Source organism: Rhinopithecus bieti, unplaced genomic scaffold (assembly GCF_001698545.2).
Source record: "Rhinopithecus bieti isolate Rb0 unplaced genomic scaffold, ASM169854v2 scaffold_41913, whole genome shotgun sequence".
Taxonomy (NCBI): Eukaryota; Metazoa; Chordata; class Mammalia; order Primates; family Cercopithecidae; genus Rhinopithecus; species Rhinopithecus bieti.
The window spans coordinates 454,030-477,212 of record NW_016818964.1 but is presented as its reverse complement, the minus strand read 5'-3'; the positions used below and the strand labels follow the sequence as shown (position 1 = coordinate 477,212).

Genomic DNA, 23,183 nt, shown 5'->3' with positions numbered 1-23,183 from the left:
GAACCCTGAGCTTTCTCTCCGCCCTGTGAGGGCTCTCACTAGAACCTGGCTGTGCTGGTTACCTGACCGTGTACTTCCAGCCTCCAGAACTGGGAGAAATAAACGCCTCTTGGTTAAGCCACCCAGTCTATAGTATTCTTGTCAGAGCAGCGCCACAGGACTAAGACACACATAGTATGTTAGAACTTCTGGAAGTTGAGGACGCTTTCAAATCGGCCCTGGGCTATGGCTAGGGTAGGAGTAGGCCTCCAGGCACTATGAGCCTCAGCCTGAGGCTCTGTTGGATTTGGAATTGTCAGCCAATGTCCCCTAGATAGTCTTCGTCCTCTGGGAATGAGAGATGGGCCACAATAAGGTAGATGGTGGACTTGTCTCTTCCGATGTGTCTGGTGGCTTAACTGAATTTCCCTCTTCCTTTCAGAACAGTCTTCGACTCAAGTATCTTCATTTCCAGTATAATTCGCTTTAATACCCTAGTATGCCAGGCACTGTGTGGGGTGCTTAAGATATGGTTGTGAATAAGGTCCTTTTCCTGCTTTCAAGAAACTGGAGGTTCCGATGCACGTGGCTAACTATATTGTAGGAAGTGAACTGCTATAAAAGTAGATGTGCTCTGCCCATGTGTGAGTAGGAAAGTAGGCTTAACTCGCAGTGTTGCCAAAATATAAAGCGCATGCCATGAGGGTTCTAAAGAGGAAATGTAAACTTGCCATTTTTGTGTTTTAGTGGTTCTGGAGGTTTAATATTTAGTGCACTTTCACCAGGGAGGGATTGGAGCCGCCAGACAAGTGATGAGGTTATTACAATCATTTAGAGAGAAGACAGTGAGGACCTGGAGTCTTTGGGGTAGGGGATGTAAGGAAAGTGGAAAATTTGCAAGATTTTCAGAAGAACTGCCTGGCCTTTGCAATTGTTTGAGAGTGGGATGTGAAAGGAAGATTTAAGGATGACTGTGGTCTCTAGCCTGTGGCCACTGGAAAACGGTGGCACTGTGAACCGAGACAGAGCGCTGGGAAGAGAGCGCTGGCGTGGGGAGTAGATGGGAGGGGCAAGGAGTTCACGGACTATGATACAGGTCAGGATGGGTGAGGAATAGGCTCAGAGGGAATGAGAAGGAGGGGCCCTCGGGGAGATGGGAGATTACAGGAGTCAGGATCCACGGCATATAGAAACCGTGTTCATGAGTACTCAGTTTAAAAAGGGATGCTCTGTGTTGGAGGAAATATGTTGTCCTTTCTCCTCATTGGAATCTTTTGTACTTTTTGTCATCTCTTTATGGGTAGTATTCCTAAGAACTTAGTCAAGATTCAGGGAATTGAGTTCATAGGAAATCAAAACCCCACCAGTGACCTAAAGGGAGGAGAACCTTCTGGAAGCACATAATGCCCTGCTCAAGGCATTGCAGCCGTAGGCACCCAACCACTGCAGGGTGGAGTTAAAGAAAGGCTCTGTCCGTACACCAGAAAAGCATTCTATTTTGGCTAGACTGTGCTAGAGTCTTTAATAAGACTCCAAAAATAACAACTCTCTTATAACCAGCAGGCTTTATCTTAGAGAGAGAAGAATCTAGTTAAGAATCACTGCTTGATTTCTTCCCCATTTAAAAAAATAGTTTCAACTTTTATTTTAGATACAGGGGTGCATGTGCAGGTTTGTTGCCTAGGTATTTCGTGTGATGCTGAGGTTTGAGGGTTGATGGATCCCATGACCTAGGTACTGAGCATAGTTCCCAGTAGTTAGTTTTTTGACCCTTGCCTCCTTCCCTTCCTCCTTTAGTAGTCCCCAGTGTCTACTGTGGCCATCTTCATGCTCAGCTCCCGCTTATAGCAAACATGCTGCTTGATTTTTGAAAACTTAACTTCCCTCTTAGACTCTCTTAAATATTGCAATGACTTATGCACCAACCTAATAGTTTCTGAAACTCTGAGCAGGTTGCATGGATACAGAACCAAATACCACTTGGAACAGTCTAGCACCTTGTTGCTCAAAGTGTGGTCCCTGAGCCAGCAGCACTGGCCTCACATGGGAGCTCGTTAGGAATATAGAATCCGGTGAATTAGAATCTGCATTTTAACAAGATCCCCACTGAGTCATACGCATATTAAAGTTTGAGAAGTATTGATTTGGCACAGTGGATTTTAGATGCAGTTTTGCATTGGATTCATTTAGGTAACTTTGAAATAACACAGCTTTCCAAGCCTCAGCCCCAGAAATTCTGATATTTAGCAGGCAGTTCTCTTGGGTAGCCAGGTTTGGAAACTACTGCCTTCTAAAGATTCCAAAATCTCTGTCGATGGACAAATGGCAAAAGTTTTAGTAAATGGAAATCTAGTTTGAACTCCACGTCTGTTTGCTTTACATTCATGATAATGGCCAAAGCCTTATGGCTTTTTGAAGAAAAAAAAAGATAAACAAGCATGTCTAGTTTGACATTAGACATGACTTGTCCCCTTCCTCTCAGGACACCTTGATGCATGATGCTTGAGAGGACATGTGTTTCCCCTGGGCCCGTGGCAGGCACCATACACTGGCAAAAGTTGAATGGGCTTGGCCAATTCACTGCCCAGTTTGAAAGCAACTAAAGTCAGCTGATGTTTACCAAGTGCTCTGGGGATGAAAGTAATTACCCAAGAACCAAACAATGTGATCTCCATTAGTCACATAGTTTGTCTCTGTAGAAGATCACAGCTTGAAGGGGCCTGTCAGAACTCTCCTCCAGCTCTCACTTTAGGGATAGACAAAGAGAATCCAATGGAGAGGTTGGGACCTGGATTCCAGCTGGTTTCATTCAAGAGGGAAGGATATTTTGTTGTTTGGAAAATGGACCACATATTTGTTGCCTAATCAGAGGCACAAAATGAACCAACTTTGTATTCCATGCTTAATCTCAAGTGTCGGGGAAAGTGCTGTAAACACAAAAAGATCTGGCTCCTAGTGATTGGCCAGGACCATAAGACACATGGAGTGCAGACGGCCTAGGAATTCAACAGCGAGTTCTCCAACGTTGAGATCTTTAATTAAACAGGTGTTTGGGAAGTAGGTCCTGTGTAGCTTCCAGCCTTGGCTGGGCTCGTCTTGCTGAAAAATGGCACCGACCCAGCCCAGCAGCAGGCCTGAAACTGGCTTCACTTGGAGGCTTAGGAATGTGTCATTGTTATTTTCTTCTTTCTTATCAAGCTCCATTAGCTTGAGCAAGGAAGGAACAAAAATGGGCCGGGAAAACATGTTATTTCACCGGGTAAAAATTTACTACCAAGGAAATGATTTTTGCCATGTCCAAAAAAGGAAGAGTGGAGGCCTTGGAAAGGTGTATCTTCCAAGGGTTCTTGGACAGCTTCTCCCAGTGTCACCCAGTGAGAATGTTTCCCTTTGGCTGATGGCCGTTCTCAAACAAGAACAGAGACATTCGGCCGACGTTATGTACACAGGCTCACAAAGTCAGACCTTGCTTGTTCACAGTACTGGAGCAAAGAAGGCACTGGAAGAGGCAAGAATCAGATTGTGGAAAGGTTGATCATACATAGCCATTAGACACATGTACCTTTATGTTTTTGGATGCCTACAGTTATAGAATCATAGATGGGCCCAGAGATGCCTGGGTGCAGAGGTGGAGAGGGAGATTCCATGAAGGAACGTACCCTGGCTTTCCTTACCTGTTGTCCAGATCTCCTGCCATGTTCCTGGGGCTCAAGGGGGAGAAGTCCCAGCCTTTGGCTGTGGTTGAATCACAGAACTAACCATACTTATAGCCCATGAAACCCCTGGGCTGTCATCCTGGTGTCTTTAGTGAATTCTAGAACAGTGTCTGCAGGAGGCAGAAACCAAGCTGCTTCTATCTTCCACAGCTGTCAGAAACAGCACCTCCCTGGGGAAGGGAGCTATGTGTCAGGCAGTCAGACTGGCACCTGTGCTCCTCTTAACTCATGAACTCTCACATCTATCTACGAGGTAGGCTACATCAGCCCTGTTGCAGAACACCCAAGGATCCAGTAAATTGCCCTGCCTTATTTAGTTATCAAATGTGGGACCCTGGATTCACACCCAGCTCTGTCTACTCCCGAAGTTCTTATTCTTTTACCTGCTAGCCTTTTCTGGGGAGTTCTCAGCCCTTTGGTGTGTTTTCCTTTTAAATTTTGGTGCTTGGAGAATGACCTAGAAAATGTTCTACCTGTGGGCATGGGGAACCATTAGTGTTTTTGTTTTGTTTTGTACAGTTTTTAAAGGACATTTTATTTCTGTTAGAATTTGTGTCATGAAAACAAAGTATTTTCAGCTTTCAGGAATAAATGCTGAACTGTAAACACATGTATGTATATAATATGTGCATTCAAATAGAACAAATAGCTATCATACATGTACATGTTATTTATATTTAAACAGATTTATGCATATTTAATGTGGTATATTAAGTCTGTTATAACTGCCTATAGAGATTTTATTTAATAATATGTGAGTTAGGCCGGGCGCGGTGGCTCACGCCTGTAATCCCAGAACTTTGGGAGGCCGAGGCGGGCGGATCACAAGGTCAGGAGATCGAGACTATCCTGGCTAACAGGGTGAAACCCCATCTCTACTAAAAAAAAATACAAAAAAGCCGGGCATGGTGGCGGGCGCCTGTAGTCCCAGCTACTCAGGAGGCTGAGGCAGGAGAATGGCGTGAACCCGGAAGGTGGAGCTTGCAGTGAGCCGAGATTGTGCCACTACACTCCAGCCTGGGTGACACAGTGAGACTCTGTCTCAAAAAATAAAATGAAAAATAAAAATAATATGTGAGTTAATACTAAGATCGTACTTGGAACCATTACTTTTATATGGGACAGAAAAGTGGGTTGTGTGATGTTTTCTGAGAACCAGCCCACTCCCAAGGGGAGGACATAAAATGGGCATAAATCAGCCATGTGATACCCACGAAGCTGTCTGAGACGTCCATGCAGTGAAGGAGAGGAGTCCCAGTCACCACTGGCTTCCTCTGCAGAGTCCTGCTCCAAGGACTAGAACGGTCAGCAGGTGTGTGGGCTGTGGCCCCTTCCCGTGCTGTCCTGTGAGTCAGAATGGAAGGTTCTGTTCATTTTGCTGTCCCCAAGATCGTTGGACAGTTCTATTTTGATGTGTTAAGGCCAGTTCCTTCATCTGGTGCCTTTGTAAGATCTTGACTATACTTTAAGGACATTCTTTTACTCCTTTAAAACATACCAGCCTGAGGGACATCCCTTTATTTCCATTGTCTTTGCATATCTGCCCACGTGAAACTTACTGTCTGGCTGGGGAATGTGAGACATAACTAAGGGTATGAAATCCTAAAAGAGCTTCCCGAATATGTAGGCCACTGTCCTGGGGCCTGAAAGCCCTTTCTGTCTATGGCCTCTTTGGAAGGCATCGAGGAGGTGATATGATAGGTTTTGATGACTTTCCTAAGTGAGCAGTTGTTTCAGATTGAAAAGGCCACTCGGTGGATGTCTCAAGGGAGAGGTGCCAGTGCAGGTGAGACTGCAAGGTCGGCAGAGCTGTGCTGCTTGACGCAGATGATGACTTCTTCCTGGCAGGGGCAGCGCTGGGCTTTTCCAGGTTCTGGGAGAGTTAGTGAGTGCTTTCCTCCAGTTGCCAGGGTGCTGGTCACCTGGGCAGCAGATAGACATTGCCTCACCTAGGGAGAGCCAAGCCATGGTTGCTGTGGCAGAATCCTCCAAGTGCCCAGGCAGCTGACTGGGGTGACAGCACCCAGAAGGGAACAGGGAGATAAGAGGACTCTCAGTAAAGTAGTACCCGCTTCTGAGTACCATACAGTGGGACGGAATATGCTCGATGCCTAGTTCTTCCAAAGGTCATGGAGGCTGGAGAGGGCAGACACACATACACACACACACACATGCACACACACACACATGCACACGCACACACAACCACTGTAGAGCATAAAGAATGAATGAATGGGGGCCAGGCACCGTGGCTCATGCCTGTAATCCCAGCACTTTGGGAGGCCAAGGCGGGCAGATCACGAGGTCAGGAGATTGAGACCATCCTGGCTAACATGGTGAAACCCCGTCTCTACCAAAAGTACAAAAAAATTAGCCGGGTGTGGTGGTGGGCACCTGTAGTCCCAGTTACTTGGGAGGCTGAGGCAGGAGAATGGCATGAACCTGAGAGGCAGAGCTTGCAGTGAGCCAAGATGACACCATTGCACTCCAGCCTGGGCGACAGAGCAAGACTCTGTCTCAAAAAAAAAAAAAAAGAAAAGAAAGAAAGAAAGAATGAACAAATGAATGAGCGAACAAGTGAATGAATAAAGGATTGAATGCACCCAGCATTCTTTTCTCTTGGGAGACTCTTCCTGACTATTGCACAGGAAAGGAAAGCAGACCCTGTTTGCACATGAGGATACTGACACTTGCTCAGGGTGTCATAGCTTGTACTTTTGCACTGATGCGGAAAGAGAGGCCCTGCCAAAGAATGTCCTTGGAGTGATTCGATGTATTTTTCCTTCTGTGATTTAAGTCAAACGTATTTAATGTAAGAAGTTCCGCTGTGAGCTGGAATATGTGATGAGTCTTTCAGCCCCCCGAGGAAGCCCACCGTGTGAACACTCCAGTTTTAGCTGCATCAGGTGTGTAGGCTGACAGTGGTTTGCATGGTGGTGGCTGTTTTTAAAGTACACACGCCCAGATGGGCTTGTCAGCTAGTTGGCTGGAAAACCCTTTCTGGGGGCTGCGAGGGATTGATGTTTGCCGTTCATGTGTTCATTCATTCAGTAGTTACTGAACATTTACCAGGGACACAGCATGGTACCAGGTGTGTTTTGAGGATATAAAAGGACTTATTGACTTCTCAAAATATAGTTTCTATTGACAATTCATTAAACAAGTTAGTGAAAGTTAAAATTTTAATTTTAAAATCTATATAAACAAAAGTGTAATATAACTGAGTTAATTCCTTTTTTTTTTTTTTTTTTTGAGATGGGGTCTTGCTCTGTTGCCTAGGCTGGAGATCAGTGGCGCAATCTTGGCTCACCGTAGGCTCAACTTCCTGGGCTCAGGTGATCCTCCCACCTCAGCTTCCTGAGTAGCTGGGACTACAGGTGTGCGCCACCATACCCGGCTAATTTTTTTGTATTTTTAGTAGAAACAGGGTTTTGCCATGTTGCCCAGGCTGGTCTCAAACTCCTGGACTCAAGCAGTCCACCCACCTTGGCCTCCCAAAGCGCTGGGATTACAGGCATGAGCCACTGCGCCTGGCTGAGTTAATTCTTTAGTTCAGTAAAAGTGTTGGAGTTTTTAAAAGAGTGAACTTCAAGGATTTTGGTTCTCGGCCTGAATACTTCCCACACATGCCCACGATGGGGTCCTTTGTGCCCTTCTGAGTCCAGCCTGGCCTACTTGATTGTGTCTGGTTTCTCTCTATAGGACTTGGCAGGCACATTGTGTGGGACACAAATTACACAAGCACAGAGGCTTGGGAACTTGCCGCCACCAAGCCCCTCCAGTGATTCTTCTCCTGTGTTGGTCACCCTCACCCTTCATTCCCCTCAAGGCAGGAAAAAGAACAGAAATTCCTAAGGCAGTGTTGTTCCCAGGACACAATTGCCATCCATCACTCCCTGCTGGGAAAATGTAAATATGCACCAGTCGATAGTGGCACTATTTATTGTCATAGACTTCACTGTGGATTTGAGCAGGAGCGGCTTCTGGCCAAGCATTATTCATCAGCTCCCCTGGGAGGCTCTGCTGGGTGGGCAGAGCTGGGTGGGAGGGAGGCAAAGGGGAGGCTGGAGTCCTCGCAGCTGAGAACAGGGCTGAGTCTTTTTCACTGAGGCTGCACATGCTCAACATCAGGGTGGAGTGGAGGCCACCGTTATCTTGGCACCAGATTCTTGGAGGTTGTTCATGTTTAGAGGAGGGAAGGCCGGTTTCATGGGATTCCCAGAAAGCTGTCGTTTTGGGGTAGGGTGTGGACTGATCAGGGTTGTTAGTGTTGGGCTGTTGCAGGTGGATGGTGGATTTGTGGTCATATCCCCTGAACCAGCGGGCCCACTGCTCACCCAGTTGAATGTTTTACTGACGTGCACAAAGCCCTGTGCTACACGAGGCCCTTGTCCTCAAGGAGCTTATACTTTTGGGTCTTAGACACCCCCATCCCCACCGTACGTATTCAAAGAAGCCAACTGAATAGATGATGATCAAGTTTGCAATCTGCAGTGTTGGGAGGCAGACAGCGTGGGAGTGGGGTCAGTAAAAAGGAACAAAAGCTCAGTCCTCCCTCCTCAGCCCAGTCTGCCAGCTCCCTGCCACCAAATCTGCTTGGTCCTGGTGGTGTGACCTCTGTCAGACCTGCACGGAGTAGACTTGGAGTCAGGCAGGCAGGGAGGCCTGGACTCAGCTCTTGGCTTGGTGCTTATTAGCTCTTTCCACTCAGTTTTCCCATCTGTAAAATGGGGATTGTGAGCCCACCTCACAGGGTGATGTGAGAGTAAATACAAGTAACAAGGTAGGTGTCAGGCACGTAACACAGGCTCAGAGAATTGCAGCTTTCAGTATTACTTCTGACTGCACGATGGTCCATTCGGTGAAGGTGGAGAAAGGGTGTAGATGAACAAACCCTGATGCAGGAATGAAGTGGGGAGGGCAGGCGACCCACCAAGGTGCAGGTGAAGGCAGGGCTGACAAGGAGGAAAGGTGTTGGGGTCCGCGGGGCCAGGCAGATCCAGGAGGCACCATGGATGCTTGTGGAGTAAATTAGTGTGTGAATGTTTAGTGAAAAGTCTCTTCCTTTAGGTCAAAGTGAGAGTGTGGCATCAGGAGGTCCATTTCAGGATCTTGGGCGCTCTCCCCTAAAGTGCCGTGCAGGGGAGAAAGGAGAGGAGGATGTTTCAGTTTCAACAGTTTTGAGCACTGACTGTGAAGTGTCTGCGCCAGATGGCTTGGGAATGGCCATGAATATGGCTCGATATCTGTGCTCTGAAGCTCTAAGTTAAGGAGAAGGACCGATATGGATATAAGTATCTTCATGCCACCAGCCAGATGGCAGTGGGCTCTAGAGCAGCCAGGAGAGACTTGCTATGAGCAGAGGACAGACAGAGATTAGCCCCAGGAACTGTGGAGTGGAGGGAAGACTGGAGAGCTTCAGACTGAAAGATTTTCATGAGTAAATACCATTAAGAAACTGGACTGCCAGCTTCTATTGGCAGGGAACTTTTTTTTTTTGAGACAGGGTCTCACTCTGTCTCCCAGGTTGGAGTGCCGTCGTGCAATCTCGGCTCACTGCAATCTCCACCTCCTGGGCTCAAGTGATCCTCCCAGCTCAGTCTCCCGAGTAGCTGGGACTACAGGCGCATGCCACCAGGCCCAGCTAGTTTTTAAATTTTTAGTAGAGACGGGATTTCACCATGATGCCTGAGCTCATCTTGAACTTCTGAGCCCAGGTGATCCACCCACCTCAGCCTCCCAAAGTGCTGGGATTACAGGCGTGAGCCACCGTGCCTGGCTGGGGACATTTCCTTTACTTCTGTTTTGTTCTCAGTGGTGTTTATCACAGTCCTGTGCACACAGTAGGTATGCAGTAGACCCCTGTTTAACATACGAATGAATAAGCCTAATACAAAATGGCTTTCTAAATCAAGTAATGGTTATTGTCAAGGTGATGCACCATCAGGGAGCAATGGCATAGGATGGCAGAAGGGTGCCTGAGGATATGTGTTCCCTTCTTGGCATTTCCCTTTGTGGATTTCTGGTGAGCAGACTAGCTCAGCCCTCATTAGAGGTTAGTGTCTCCTAGAGGTGCCCATCAGGGAGGTGCTGCCACCTCCTTGGGTGTAACCTAGCAACCTTATCAACTGCCTCCCGGCCAAGACAAGAAAGCCACTGGCACCCCTGGTGGCTCCAGGGCTCTGGATGGATTTGGGTGACATTCTTTGACCTATGTCTTGTGTTACAGATGTGGACGAGTGTGCAACGGATTCCCACCAGTGCAACCCCACCCAGATCTGCATCAACACTGAGGGCGGGTACACTTGCTCCTGCACCGACGGATATTGGCTTCTGGAAGGCCAGTGCTTAGGTAACAGCTCTCTGGGGGGTCACAGGGACTCCTGGAAGTTAACGGTTGCCAGGGGCATTGTGAGGTATGGGCATAGCTGGCTGCCTAAGGGTAGTAAGCTTTTCTTTGCCAGGAAGGGTGGGAGGGGTGGAAGGCTATTGAACTCACATGTGTAACCCCACCCTTGAAAATCAGTTGCCATCATTGCCATCTTGTCATCATTATGGTTTTTGAATGTATTTATTTATTTTTGAGACATAGTCTCACTCTGTCACCCAGGCTGGAGTGCAATGGCGCAATTGCGGCTCACTGCAACCTCTGCCTCCCGGGTTCAAGCGATTCTCCTGTCTCAGCCTCCTGAGTAGCTGGAATCATAGGCATGTGCCACCATGCCCAGATACATTTTGTACTTTTTGTACAAATGGGGCTTTCGCCATGTTGGCCAGGCTGGTCTTGAACTCCTGGGCTCAAGTCATCCGACCGCCTCAAAAGTGCTGAGATTACAGGCGTAGGCCACCACGCACGGCCTTGAATGTTTTTCTTTTTTTCTTGTTTTTTTGTATGGAGTCTCCCTCTGTTGCCTGGGCTAGAGTGCAGTGGCAGGATCTTGGCTCACTGCAATCTCCACCTCCTGGGTTCAAGTGATTCTCCTGCCTCAGCCTCCTGAGTAGCTGGTATTACAGGTGTGTGTCACCATGCCCAGCTAATATTTGTATTTTTTGTAGAAACAGGGTTTTGTCATGTTGGCCAGGCTGGTCTCGAACTCCTGGGCTAAAATGATCTGCCTGCCTCAGCCTCCCGAAGTGCTGAGATTACAGGCGTCAGCCTCCCAAAGTGCTGGGATTACAGGCATCAGCCACTGTGCCCAGCCTCAAATATATTTTTTAAGGACTATAGTTTTGGATATATTTTTTAAGTTTGATTTTACCCTGACTTTCTTCCTGTCTTCACGAAGTTTATATCCAGGCCAGGAAGTGACAGAGGTGAGGATTATTTTGCTTTAGTTAGAAATAATGCTAAGAGAAGGGAACACTTTCGCTTAGTCACAGAAATGTGGCAAGTCTTGAATGTGGATCAGTAAATCCTGATCTTACATCAGTTCCTTCCAACACCCTGTCTTTGCCCTTCCCCCTGACGACCACACCCACCCCACGGGCTATGGCCTTAGCCTTTTACTCCTGAGAAGTCAGTCATCACCAGTTGAGAACTGCCTTTACAGTTGGCATCTGCTATCTGATCTTTCTGTTTATTTTTACTGGAAGGTTATTTTCCTTTCTTCCCCTCTAGTTTTGGGTTTAGCCAAGTGAATGAATTCATAGCAAACTGTAGCTGTCAGTTCAATTTCTAATTCTAGGGTGTGATTTCTATGCTGTGTTTTCTAGAAAAGGCCCTGCCAGTTTGAATTCTCTAAGACACCGTTCTGTTGCCTGAAAGTCAGTCCTGGAGGAGCTGAGAAACAGATCCAAACAAAATCATGGAAACAAAGGAAAGCTACCTCTTTCCAAGTTTCTTGATTGAGGCTGAGTGGGTCTGCCCTCAAGCCCCGTCTGAAGCATCCTTGAGGCCTAGATTGGCTTGATTCTCCTTTCCAGGCTTGCACGCAGGCGTCTGTGAATATGACAGTTGCTGTGCATTCAAACCAACCTCTGCTATAATGGAAAATTTGATGCTACTTATTTGAACATAAGCAGATCAGTGAGAGAGAGTTATTTGTACAGGAACTTAATATGTTGAATTTCAGAGCTGGAAAGGATGTCGAATATTATGTCATCCAACTTTTATAGCATCGCAGACTGAGACTCAAAGAGAAGGAACATTTTAGACAAAGTTAAAGCGAGTTAGGTCAAGCTTCCAAGTCTCCTGTGTCTCAGTCTAGTTTTTTTTTTTCCCACCACAAGGGGCGCTGGAGTGGTGGGGGAGATCGGGATATACCAGCCCTGTTACAGAAACCCTCTGATGTGAGGGGTGCCAGCAACTCTGACATTCCTCTGCCTGGGAGGGTTGTTCTCTTCCTGGGAGCACGGAGCTTTGGGAAGGATGCTCATAGATGCCTAGCATGGTACCATGTGGCCCAGCCGCTCATATTCACATCTGAAAGGAAGGCTTCTTCCAGTTATGCCTGAACTCCTGCCCTCCCCTGGCTAAACTCGCCTTTCCCTTTCAAAATGCAAGTTCCATAGCCACACACTCTCTGTTCTGTGTACCACTGGAGATGCTGCTTTTGCAGAAAAATGAGGGGTCGGGGGGGCTGCCTTTTCTCTAAGGTACCCCTAGTGAAGGGTACCCCCTCCAGCCCCTGCTGCCTGCCTGGCCTTGGTGATGTGCCCAGCTGCACTCTGGGAAGAAATCAGGGCCAGCCACTGTATAGCCAATGGACCTTCTGTGCAAGAGCTGCCCGGCACTCAGGGGCAGTGCAATGGGCCAGGTTAGAAGTAGCCGGGACTTAGAGACAAAACAGAATCACAGGACAGGGCACAGAATCTGAGAAGGGCTAAACAATAGGTAAGGGATCAAAATGGGTCTCGGAGGTGGAGTCCTTCCTGGCAGTAGGTAGAAACCAGGCCCAAGGACTGAGGCTCTAAGCCGGCCTCGAGAGTCCTAGATGGCCCATGGTTCCAAAGGAACGGGGGGACCAGGGAGGAAACCTGGTGAGACTTGGGGAGGTGGGGATAAGGACCAGTTCCAGCTACAGTCAGATCAACTGGTCACAGCAGGAGCCTGTACTGGTGCCATCTCGGAGTCTGCCAGGAGGCTGGTGATTTCATTCACTACCCTTACCCCACAGGAATGAATTCTCCAGCCCATCATCACATCAGCTTGGGGTGTTGAGAAGTGCTTTCCCAATGACGTCAGGCTCCCCATTGATGGATACATGTTACAGGGAGGTCACATTGCCCAGCTCTGCTCAAAGGATCCATTCACCCACAGTGCCGCCACTTTCCCTGGCAAGGCCAGCTATGGCTTGGAAGAGGTGTGTTTATCCAGAGTTTTATGTTCACTCTGGTGCAAGGAGGAGATCCAGGGTGAACTCCAGCGTCCTCATGTTACTAGATTCATGGGTCTCCAGGGTCATGCTGCCCAGCTCTTCCCGGCCTAACTGGCTCTTGTTCCTGACAGCTGGACATATTCATTGTTCATGGAGCTGGCAAGGAGCCTATTGGAGTGATGCTATGGATTCTTCTTACATGTTAAGCAGACTGGACCCTTCCCGGGTAGTGGAGCCTCTATATGGAATCTTCTACTTGAATCTTAACTTTGGATAAATCTTAAGAGCTGGATAATCTCAAATCTTAGAGCTGGGAAAAATTGGAGAGCCCATCTTGGACAAACCTTAGTGTTGAATCTTAGAGCTGGGAAAAATTGGAGAGCTCATCTTGCCCAACATCCCACTCGAAGCAGAAATTTCTTCTGCAACTTTTAGGATAGGTTCAGGTATTTATGGGACTGAGAGGGGTTGAGGAGGAGAAAGATTGTGGGGAGACGAGCCTTGTAATCGAGACAGCATCACCATCCGTGACACTCAGTAAGCACTGTCTTGGCTCTTGTTCCCCTTTGCTTCCCTTCATGATCCTGTTTGGGAAGAGCTAGGCAATCATGCCACACTAGTGGGGGCATCCTTGAGTGAGAAGGAGACCTGTCTCACTTTGTGTGCATTTCTGTTTCCAGACATTGATGAATGTCGCTATGGTTACTGCCAGCAGCTCTGTGCAAATGTTCCTGGATCCTATTCTTGTACATGCAACCCTGGTTTTACCCTCAATGAGGATGGAAGGTCTTGCCAAGGTATGTGACGTGCATGATAACTTGGACACGATGTGAGACACTAGCTGCAGCTTTCTTCAGCACCTGGCAGCTTGTGTTTGTGGGAAACACTGCTGCTACGGTGTATTCCCATTCCTTGTCACTGCCCACCCATCCCCATCGCTGCAGAAACCCGAGACCTGAACCTTGCTATGCGAAGCATCTCAAAAAGTGCTCTGAATATGGCACTTTTTGGGGTCCTATGAGGGTAGGACCCCAATCCTCCACCAGCTGGGAGTGTACAGTTTCATGGATTTGCTTCTTTTCTGTGTTTACTATCCAGAAGTAGCCTTGCTGGCTTTCTGGCCTAATCAGAAATTTGGTTCCATGTCCTATAGCCTAAGTTCAGTTTCTGAGGCCTGAGTAGGGTTGGTCAGGGTCCCTGACCCTCCATGAATCATAAAATAAACACATCCATGCAAGGCAGGGGTGTCGTGGGCAATTCTGAGGCCTCTCACTACACTTTTCCCTCCAACCTGTGCCAGGACAGCCTGTTCCTTAGCAAAGGGTCTAGTGGTGGTGGTAACGTCCCCTGCTACTCAGCATGCCCCCACAAAACCAGACTGAAACAAAGGCATTTTCTGGCTTTCACATGATCTCTTGAAATACTAATAAGTAAGAAAAACAAGTTGCATGCCTATTGTGGTTTCCATCTGAAGGTTTCTTCTGCTCAGGAAGTGAACGGGGGACTTAAGACCCAAGGAATTAGCGCAAATCCTGCTTTGGCCCCCGGCTTCCCCCTCAACTTCCAGCTCCTGGCCCAGGCCTCCAGCCCCTGGCAGCTGCTTGGCCCAGGTTGGAGTTGGAGGCAGTGCTGTGACACAGAATGAGGTCTTTGTCTGGAGACCTCAGGTTTTGCAAGGCCCATTTCCTTGTTTCATTCACCCTTGGAGTTCTGGCTGGCAGGCTCCTGGCCATCGAATTTGGAGGATATTATGTCTCCTTTACTTTAATTGTAGCTAAATCGTCAGTAAACAGGAAGGCATCAGTGTTAAAGAGTTTGATCCTGGATTCTTTCTAAGTCTCTCCTCCAAAGCTCGTTCTGCTAATTGTTCCAAGAAGTCTGGACTGTGTTCCTCACACCAAAAGAGGTCATTTTCTTCTGAGAGTAGTTGCCAGGCCGGGAGGTTGAGGAAGCGGATAAACAAGGGCCCTTCCTTCCCACTGGAGCAGGAGCGGGCGCCTGGCTCCCTTGCTGCTGCGATAAGCGGCTTAGGGCAGATGCAGGCTTCTCTGTGCCAAGGCCTGAGATTGGAGGTACCGGCCACAGGCTGGCACAGTGCACCCAGTACCTCCTGAGGCATAGCCATGCCCAATCCAAAAGGCACCTGTGTCCTTCAGGTCTCTGAGGGACAGGTGTGTGAGAAAAAGCAGATAATACACCTGGCAGTGCCAAGTCCACAGCACAATAAAGCAGCAGGCCCGGCACCCAGGCCTGGGTATGGGCACTTGGCCACTAGGATGCTGTATCAGCAGGGTTGATGGGCAGCACAGGGTGTCGCATACTCCAGTAAGCTTTTGCAATCCTGACTCTTCGTGTGTGGGAGAGTGCTTTGCACACTCAGAGCATTATCACGTCTGTTCATCTCACTGAACTCTAGTAATAGCCTCGTGAGGTCAGCAGGCAGGTGTTTGTGTCTCTGCTTTACTGAGGAGGAAATCAAGGCTCGAAAAGGTTAAGCAGCTTGGCCAAAGTCATGCAGCCAAGTGGTAGTACAGCTGAGAGTAAAACCAGGGACCCAGACTTCTTGTCCAGCAGGTTGGAGTGGGGCCCTGTGTGCCCTCAGCAGATTCAGAAGAGCATTTGGAAAGGGCTGGCAGGAAAGGGCAGTGAGAACCCCAGGTGGGCAGAATCATTTTGGTCGCCCTGCTCTCAGAAGCAGCTGAGAGTGGTGACGGGGTGGAATGAGTTCATTCATCTCCGAGTGGCCAGCGCCTGGCCAGAGGCTGAGGCCACCAGCCCTAACACTTGCCAGCACTGTCCTGTCTGAACTTGCACTCAGTGGCTTAGCACAGTGGACATTTTCCTACCCGCTCCTGTCCCCAGTGAGGAAACCCCAACCTCCCACGGGCACCGGTGGGGGCCGGTGTCTTGCTTGACCCTCTCTCTAGAGCTGTTCTTTTATTTATCTGTTTTCTCCCTGAGAGCTCCAGAGATGCCAGGAGGCAGGAACCTTGTGGCCATGGGATTCACTCCCCTTTAAGAAAAGCCGCTCAAGCTGCTCACCATGAAGGCGTTTAGCTCTGAAAACACTGACATCTCTTTTCAGAGGCCTAAGAGATTTACCTGGACTTGGGAAGAGGATAGAAAATCTCTCAGCTGGAACTTTGGCCATTGGTGTATGGAGCGTTGTGGGATGGTACTTACAGTGGGTCCAGCAATGCCAGTGGGAAAGGGGCTCTTCCCTGCCCTCCCCGCACCATGAGCTGTGCAGAATGAATCTTGGTTTTTATGGAAAGGCCCCTGACTCATGTTCCAGTTCCCATTGTGTCCTTGTTAGCTAGTGGACTTGGGTACATCTGTCAATCTTCAAAAGCAATTATATGTATGTATGTGTATTTGTGTGTGTGTGTGTGTGTATGTGTGTGTATTTTTTTTGAGACAGTCTAGCTCTGTCTACCAGGTTGGAGTGCAGTGGCATGATCTCAGCTCACTGCAACATCTGCCTCTGGGGTTCAAGTGATTCCCTTGTCTCAGCCTCCCGAGTAGCTGGGATTACAGGCACCTATTACCATGCCTGGCTAATTTTTTTGTATTCTTTTAGTAGAGTCAGGACTTCACCATGTTGGTCAGGCTGGTCTCGAATGCCTGACCTCGGGTAATCCACCTGCCTTGGCCTCCCAAAGTGCTGGGATTGCAGGTGTGAGCCACTGCACCCTGCCTATACTGTTTTTTTTTTTTTTTTTCCACGACAGGGTCTCACTCTGCCACCCAGGCCAGAGTACACTACCATGATCTCAGCTCACTGCAGCCTCAATCTCCCAGGCTCAAGTGATTCTCCTTCCCCAGCCTCCTGGGTAGCTGGGACCTCAGGCGTGTGCCACAACACCTGGCTAATTTTTAATCTTTTTGAAGAGATGGAGTCCCATTATGTTGCCCAGGCTGGTCTCAAACTCCTGGGCTCAAGCGATCCACCTGCCTCAAAGTGCTGAGATTACAGGCATGAGCCACTGTGCCTGAAAAATGCTTAAACAATCTTATTGATGCATAATCAGTGTATAACAAACCGCACCATGATTCTATTAATTTTGATGTACGTGTGCCTGCATGAAACCACCACCACCACACTCAAGACAATGGATTTCCCATTACTCCTTGTGTCCTTTGGTGGTCTTCTCCTTAACCTACTTAACCTCTAAAGTGGGGCAATGGTCCTCATTATAAGGATTAAGTGAGTGTAAGATCCTTTCCTAATGAGCAAAGTTATTTATGTATAATAAATATATTATTAGAATCATCACGGTTATTTGTTAACCTGAAACTTCCAAGTCAGTGAGGGTGAGGGGAGTTCATGGATGAAATGTAACAAGTGATAGGAAGGAGCAGGTGTTGCCTGGAAATTCCTGGCAGGGGGTGTTGGAGCATAGACTTACTAGCAGGTGTATATGCGTATATGTTTATATCATGTGTATACATATGGTTTCCACCTTGCCTGACTTTTGACCCCAGAAGGGACATGTGGATGGAGGCCCCGGTCCTTAAGTGAACACTTTGGGATCTGAGATCATGTTCCCAAAGGTCCTGGATGGAGAGCCTTGGTACCTGCGACTCTGGTCTCCTAGTGGTGGTAGATTTAGTTGCTGGTGCTTTTTCTGCCTAGTTATTGTGGCTGTTCTGTTGGGAGGACAGTCAGCAATGTGCCTTGGCTTTCCACAGATGTGAACGAGTGTGCCACCGAGAACCCCTGTGTGCAAACCTGCGTCAACACCTACGGCTCTTTCATCTGCCGCTGTGACCCAGGATATGAACTTGAGGAAGACGGTGTTCATTGCAGTGGTAATGGGCTTTGGCATTGGAAACTTCCACCTGTACTTGGGCCTGGGCAGGAGTTGGGGGTTGAAGGGCAAGTGCTTCCTTCATAGGTGTTTCCTCTCATTTCCTGGACACATGTCTAGTTTGGGACATCCTCCAGGGCAGTGGGGTCACAATCACACAGAACAGAGATGAGTCACTTCCCAAAAGGTGATGTGGAGTCTCATCTTCCTTGTCATCTGACCCTTGATGCAAAAATCAATGGGGCTACCTTCTAGGACAGAGGTGGGGTTGACGAGGGAGAGGAGTCACCTGATTTGGCATGTTGGTTTGAGAGCTGTCTGTCCTCACCCAGCACCGCCTCAAGTCTTGGCGATATCACAGAAAGTACTTACAGAGGACAGTGACCCAGGAATAATAGCATATCTTATCGGGCAGGGTTGGGGGGAACACTGAATGAATGAGATCAGGTATGGAAGCACACATGCTCTGTGAACTTCTGAAATCATCAGTGCCTCACTCCAGGCCTGGCAGCCAGGGAACATGCAAAAAAAAAAAAAAAAAAAAAGATAGTTCTGGAATCAACGCATAAATGATTGAATGTTGAATGAATGAAATCATAATAATTTGTTGTGAGAACATAGAAGTGATGGGTTAGTTGACCTTTTATAAATTCCTTCCAAGCCCAAGGAAATATGATTTTCTGCCCACGCTAGTTTATGGACTCTATTATAATTTTCTTATTAACTTCCTCTTTTTTCCCCCTAGAAAGTTCAATTTTTTTTTCTTAGTTAGAAAAATATTACTGGATTGTAAACTCCTTGAGAATAGGGACCACCTCTTACTCATATTTATCTCTGTAGCATCCCATATAGAGCCACACACATCTCCTTTTCTTTCTTTCTCTCTCTTTCCCTTTCTTGCCTTGTTTTGTAAAGGCTGGATTAAAGTACACTCCATTTCAGCCACTTCTGGTGTCATCAGCAGTTATGAATTAGCAAAGTCTAAATTAATAATGCTTCACTGTGCTTTTCAAAATAAGTGGGCCATACACTAGGACGTGAAAAATCTTTTTGTCCTGCAGAATGGAAAGTTTCCTAATCCGGGTTTTATTGTAACAGGAACTGACCCAGGTCATGAATGGAACTTGTGTGATAGTCTCGCTGACGCCTGAAGTGTTCTGGGGACAGAGTCCCATGAAACAAATGAACACCTCTCCCTAGGGCCAGGACAGTCAGAGCCACAAGCAGGCAGTTACAGAGAGCCTTGGGCTGATTAAATACAAGGCCCAGAAACAGAAATAAAATACCCTCAGGCGTGAAAAGCCACTTTCTTCCTAGATTTCAGTTCCCTCCATGGCATTCCTTGGGGAATTGGGGCCAAGGAACTAAGAAGTGTGGAAAATCTAACATTATGTGGTGAGATGATTTGTTTCTCCAGAATGCTCTGTTAATCCACTGATGTTTATTGCCCCACTGCATAGGCTGTATGGTAGAGTGACCCTGGAGGAGCTGAGTTCAAATTCTAGCTCTACCATGTACTATTTTTCTTGAGCAGGTCACTCCCTGAGTCTCAGTTTCATCCTTTGTTAAAAAAAATCAACCAGTCAACCAACCAACCAACCAACCAACCAACCAACTACCCTCAGAGAGTGGTCAAAAATTAAATAAGTTGGCACAGTCCAGAGGGTGGCCCAGCACCAGGCTGGTTCCAGGCTGGCTGGAAGCTGCTGCTTCCTATGTCCCAGGGAGGATCCAAGGTAGGCGGGCCATGGAGAGACAAATATTCCTGCCCACCCCACACCACTCTGGACTTTTCTCTTTCAAGGAGGTTTTTTTTGGACACAGTGGAGTTTTAGTCATTACATGTTAATTTATCTTCCCTAAGTGTAGGTGTAAGAGACTTTTGGCTTCTTGAGAAGCTTACATCCATGTCAATTTGGCAAAGATTTTCAGTTGACTCATTTTGCCCCAAATGGCCAACTTGTCCTCCATGTTCTCCATGATGCACACCCTCCTGAAGACTTAATGTGACCCCGGGATATGTAGGCTTTCTAGAGCAGACTGGCCCAGGATAACAGGGTGATGGAGAGTCTGTTTCTGCGTCTTCCTACTTAACCCCTTTCTGCACTTCTCCATTTCCCGCAGGCACTGTTACCCTCACTGTGTTATCACAGCTGGGTGGCCCCTCCGTGTAGCCCCAGACCCTTCCTAGCCTTGTCTCTCAGGGATTTGCTAAGCTGAGCTGTTCCTGGAAACCATGGTGGGTTCTCATGTGGAGGAGTGAAAGTGGCCTAATACATGCTCCCTGCCAGAAACTGACCTTGTATTTCAGCTTTACCCTGGAGGGTGGAGCCACAGCCCTAAGCAAAGTCTGGGAATTGCAGACCCAAAGATAAACCGAGTAGGGTCTGTTAGAGCCCCTCCCTGCCCAGTGGGAGTTGGGAGTGGGTGCTACGCTCTCCATCTGCCCTGGAGCTAACCCTTCTTGGGCGATTGCCCCAACCTCAGGGCTCCCCAGCTCCACTGATCCCTCAGCACAGTTACTCAGGGAGACATTACAGCGTCGTGTTTCCAAGTGTAAGATCTAGAGGCTGGGTTCAAGTCCCAGCTTTCCTCCTTATTTGTTATCTGTGAACTTGGACAAGTCAGCTAACCTGTGTAAGCCTCAGTTTTTCTTCTGTAAAATATGGAGAGTAATAGCACCTCCTTCATGGGGTTGAGGTGAGAATTAAATAAGAGGAGGCATGTAAAGCATTTAACCCAGTGCTTGGCATGTAGGGAGCCTCAGGGATTGACAAACGTCACTACTACTCTACTGAAAGTATGAATGGAATCTACAAACTTAGACATAAAATAGGACACTCTCAATTATGATGGGCTGGAGTCAGAGACCTGGGGCTCTATAAGGCTTCTGGGGGAGGTGGGGAGGCACGACCGAAGCAGATATTACCTGAGCACACTTGACTTCAAATCAGCATCCTAATTCTGCTGGCTGATAACCCATCACCTGAGGACCCCTGAGAGAGACAGGAAGGAGTTTCTCCTTCTGGGATGTGAGAGGCGTGAGGCATGTAACACCCGGAATTATCTGATGGCAGAGAGACAGCTTCTTTTGCATTGACACCCTCTCTGGGTGACTCCAGCCACCAGTGGTCTGTGAGTGAGAGAGTAATCCGAGGACATGTCACATGGGGAAACTAGGGAAAGCAAGTTTTCGGGAAACAACAAATGTAAGAAAAACATGTTTTCTTTGGCATGCTTATCGAATGAGGTTCAAACAGGGGCTCTGTTGCCAAACTCTGTGTGTGATGAAGAGTTGGCTTTTCTGGAACGTCTGCTTCTGCATCAACCGCCATAGCCCATGCGGATGAGTTGTAAATCACACGGACAGGGGCTCCCCCTCCATGTCAGGCTGGCTGGAAGCTGCTGCTTCCCTTGTCCCAGGGAGGAGCCAAGGTAGGCGGGCCACAAAGAGAAAAATAATATCCCTGCCCATCCCTCACCACTCCAGAGTTTTCTCTTTCAGGCAGTTTTTTGTTTGTTTGTTTTCCACAGTGAAGTTTTAATATAATTAAAATCCTGGCCTTTTGGATATATCCCTTAATTATGACTTTAGGAACAATGTTGTTCCTGAAGTTGGAGAAAGGGCTGATTGGAGGGGAGTTGGCACTGCGAAAGCTGCCCCTTCGGAGGACCCTCTAGGGCCAGGGAATGTTTTTTTGGGTCTTGGGGAAACCCCCAGAAAACCCCAGTGGGCAAAGACATCTCAGCCCCTTGGGCAGGTCAGAGGTGGAGGGCGGATTTCCCTACCTGGTGAAATAAGTTTATAGTGAATGGAAGGTGCAGCCGAGTGAGAGGCAGATGTTGGAAGCTCGATAGAGGTGGATTTCAGCTCCATGCAGGGAAGAATTTTCTGACAATTAGAGCTGTCCAAATATCAATGGGTATCCTCAGTAGGTAGTGAGCTCCCCATTGCTAGAAGTGCTCAGGAAGTGAATTGACAGCTTCTTTTCAGTAAAGCCATCATATGTATCAAGACAGTATGGGAGTTGGAGTAGATGACCACTAAGCTCCCATCCCCACGTAGACTGGGATTATAAACAGCAGGTGTAACTTGTCACCCCAGATATGGACGAATGCAGCTTCTCTGAGTTCCTCTGCCAACATGAGTGTGTGAACCAGCCTGGCACGTACTTCTGCTCCTGCCCTCCAGGCTACATCCTGCTGGATGACAACCGAAGCTGCCAGGGTAAGGCTGTCCGGAGGGGCCTGGCTGGGGTGTGTGTGTGAGGTGGAGCTGCTTCAGGGGGTCATCTGGAGGTCCTCACCTGGGGAATCGTGTGCAGCTTTGGGAAGGTAGCAGGGGTGGCGGTGTGAGTGGGTGCTGATGGCTCTCATAGTGGCAGCTCTGGGCAGGATGCCTGGCCTGGTGTCTTCCCTCCCTGTAACCTGTCCTTTGGCCAGGATATTGGTCACTTAAACTTCTGTAATGAACTCTGCAGATGCAGACTGCAGCCTCTAAGCGTGGCTTTCTGCCTCCCCAGGCAGATCTCTGAGGCTCCTCTGAGAACTGCTCCAGAGCTAAGCAGGACTTTTACGGCCTGGCCAGAGCCCAGGCTTTCTTATGTGGCCTAGAGGGCAGTTTGGTCAGCCTTTCTCCAAGTGATCTCTCCTAGAGCATGGTCGCCAGGGAGACCTCATGCACCTGACTGCTCTGTTCCTGGAAGGGTTGGGACCCCAGACTGTAAAAGGGGTGGGTCTTCTTCTGTTTGCCTGCTTGGCCTGGCTTCCAGCCCCATGCTCTACGCACTGAGGGGTCATTGCGGAAGCGACTGACCCATTCTCAGCCTCCTTGAACCTGCCTTATCCCATCGCCAAGCAGGAATTCTCCATAGTGGTGCCAGGCGACAGAAGTATCATGTGAGCTACAGATGTGAGCCATCTATGTAATTTTACATTTTCTAGTAGCCACATTGAAACAGGAAAAGAAAATGGGTAAAATTACTTTTACTACTATATTCCCTTTTCTTTTCCTTTTTTCTTTTCTTTTCTTTTGAGACAGAGTCTCATTCTGTGGCTCAGGCTGGAGTGCAGTGGTTCTCACTGCACTTGGCTCACTGCAGCTTCTGCCTCCCGGGTTGAAGTGATTCTCCTGCCTTAGCCTCCCAAGTAGCTGGGACTACAAGCGCATGCCACCATGCCGGGCTAATTTTTGTATTTTTAGTAGTGACGGTGTTTTACCATGTTGACCAGGCTGATCTCGAACTCCTGTTTTTACTACTATATTTTCTTTAATGCAGTATATCCAAAATATTATTCCAGCATGTATTCAATATAAAAATTGATGAGATGTTTTACATTCTTTTAAAATTATATATATA

At 48.0% G+C, this 23,183-nt stretch overlaps 1 protein-coding gene across 2 annotated transcripts in view; it reads left to right on the top strand.

Moving 5' to 3' along the window:
* The window catches only part of FBLN5 (fibulin 5), an 81,062-nt gene that overhangs the window by 42,180 nt on the left and 15,699 nt on the right, over nucleotides 1-23,183 (top strand). For both annotated transcript variants that reach the window (XM_017857910.1, XM_017857911.1), the window contains exons 5-8: nucleotides 9,925-10,047; nucleotides 13,693-13,809; nucleotides 17,705-17,824; nucleotides 21,929-22,051. In XM_017857910.1, coding sequence (XP_017713399.1) covers nucleotides 9,925-10,047; nucleotides 13,693-13,809; nucleotides 17,705-17,824; nucleotides 21,929-22,051 — 483 coding nt within the window. The remainder of the gene's footprint in view (nucleotides 1-9,924; nucleotides 10,048-13,692; nucleotides 13,810-17,704; nucleotides 17,825-21,928; nucleotides 22,052-23,183) is intronic.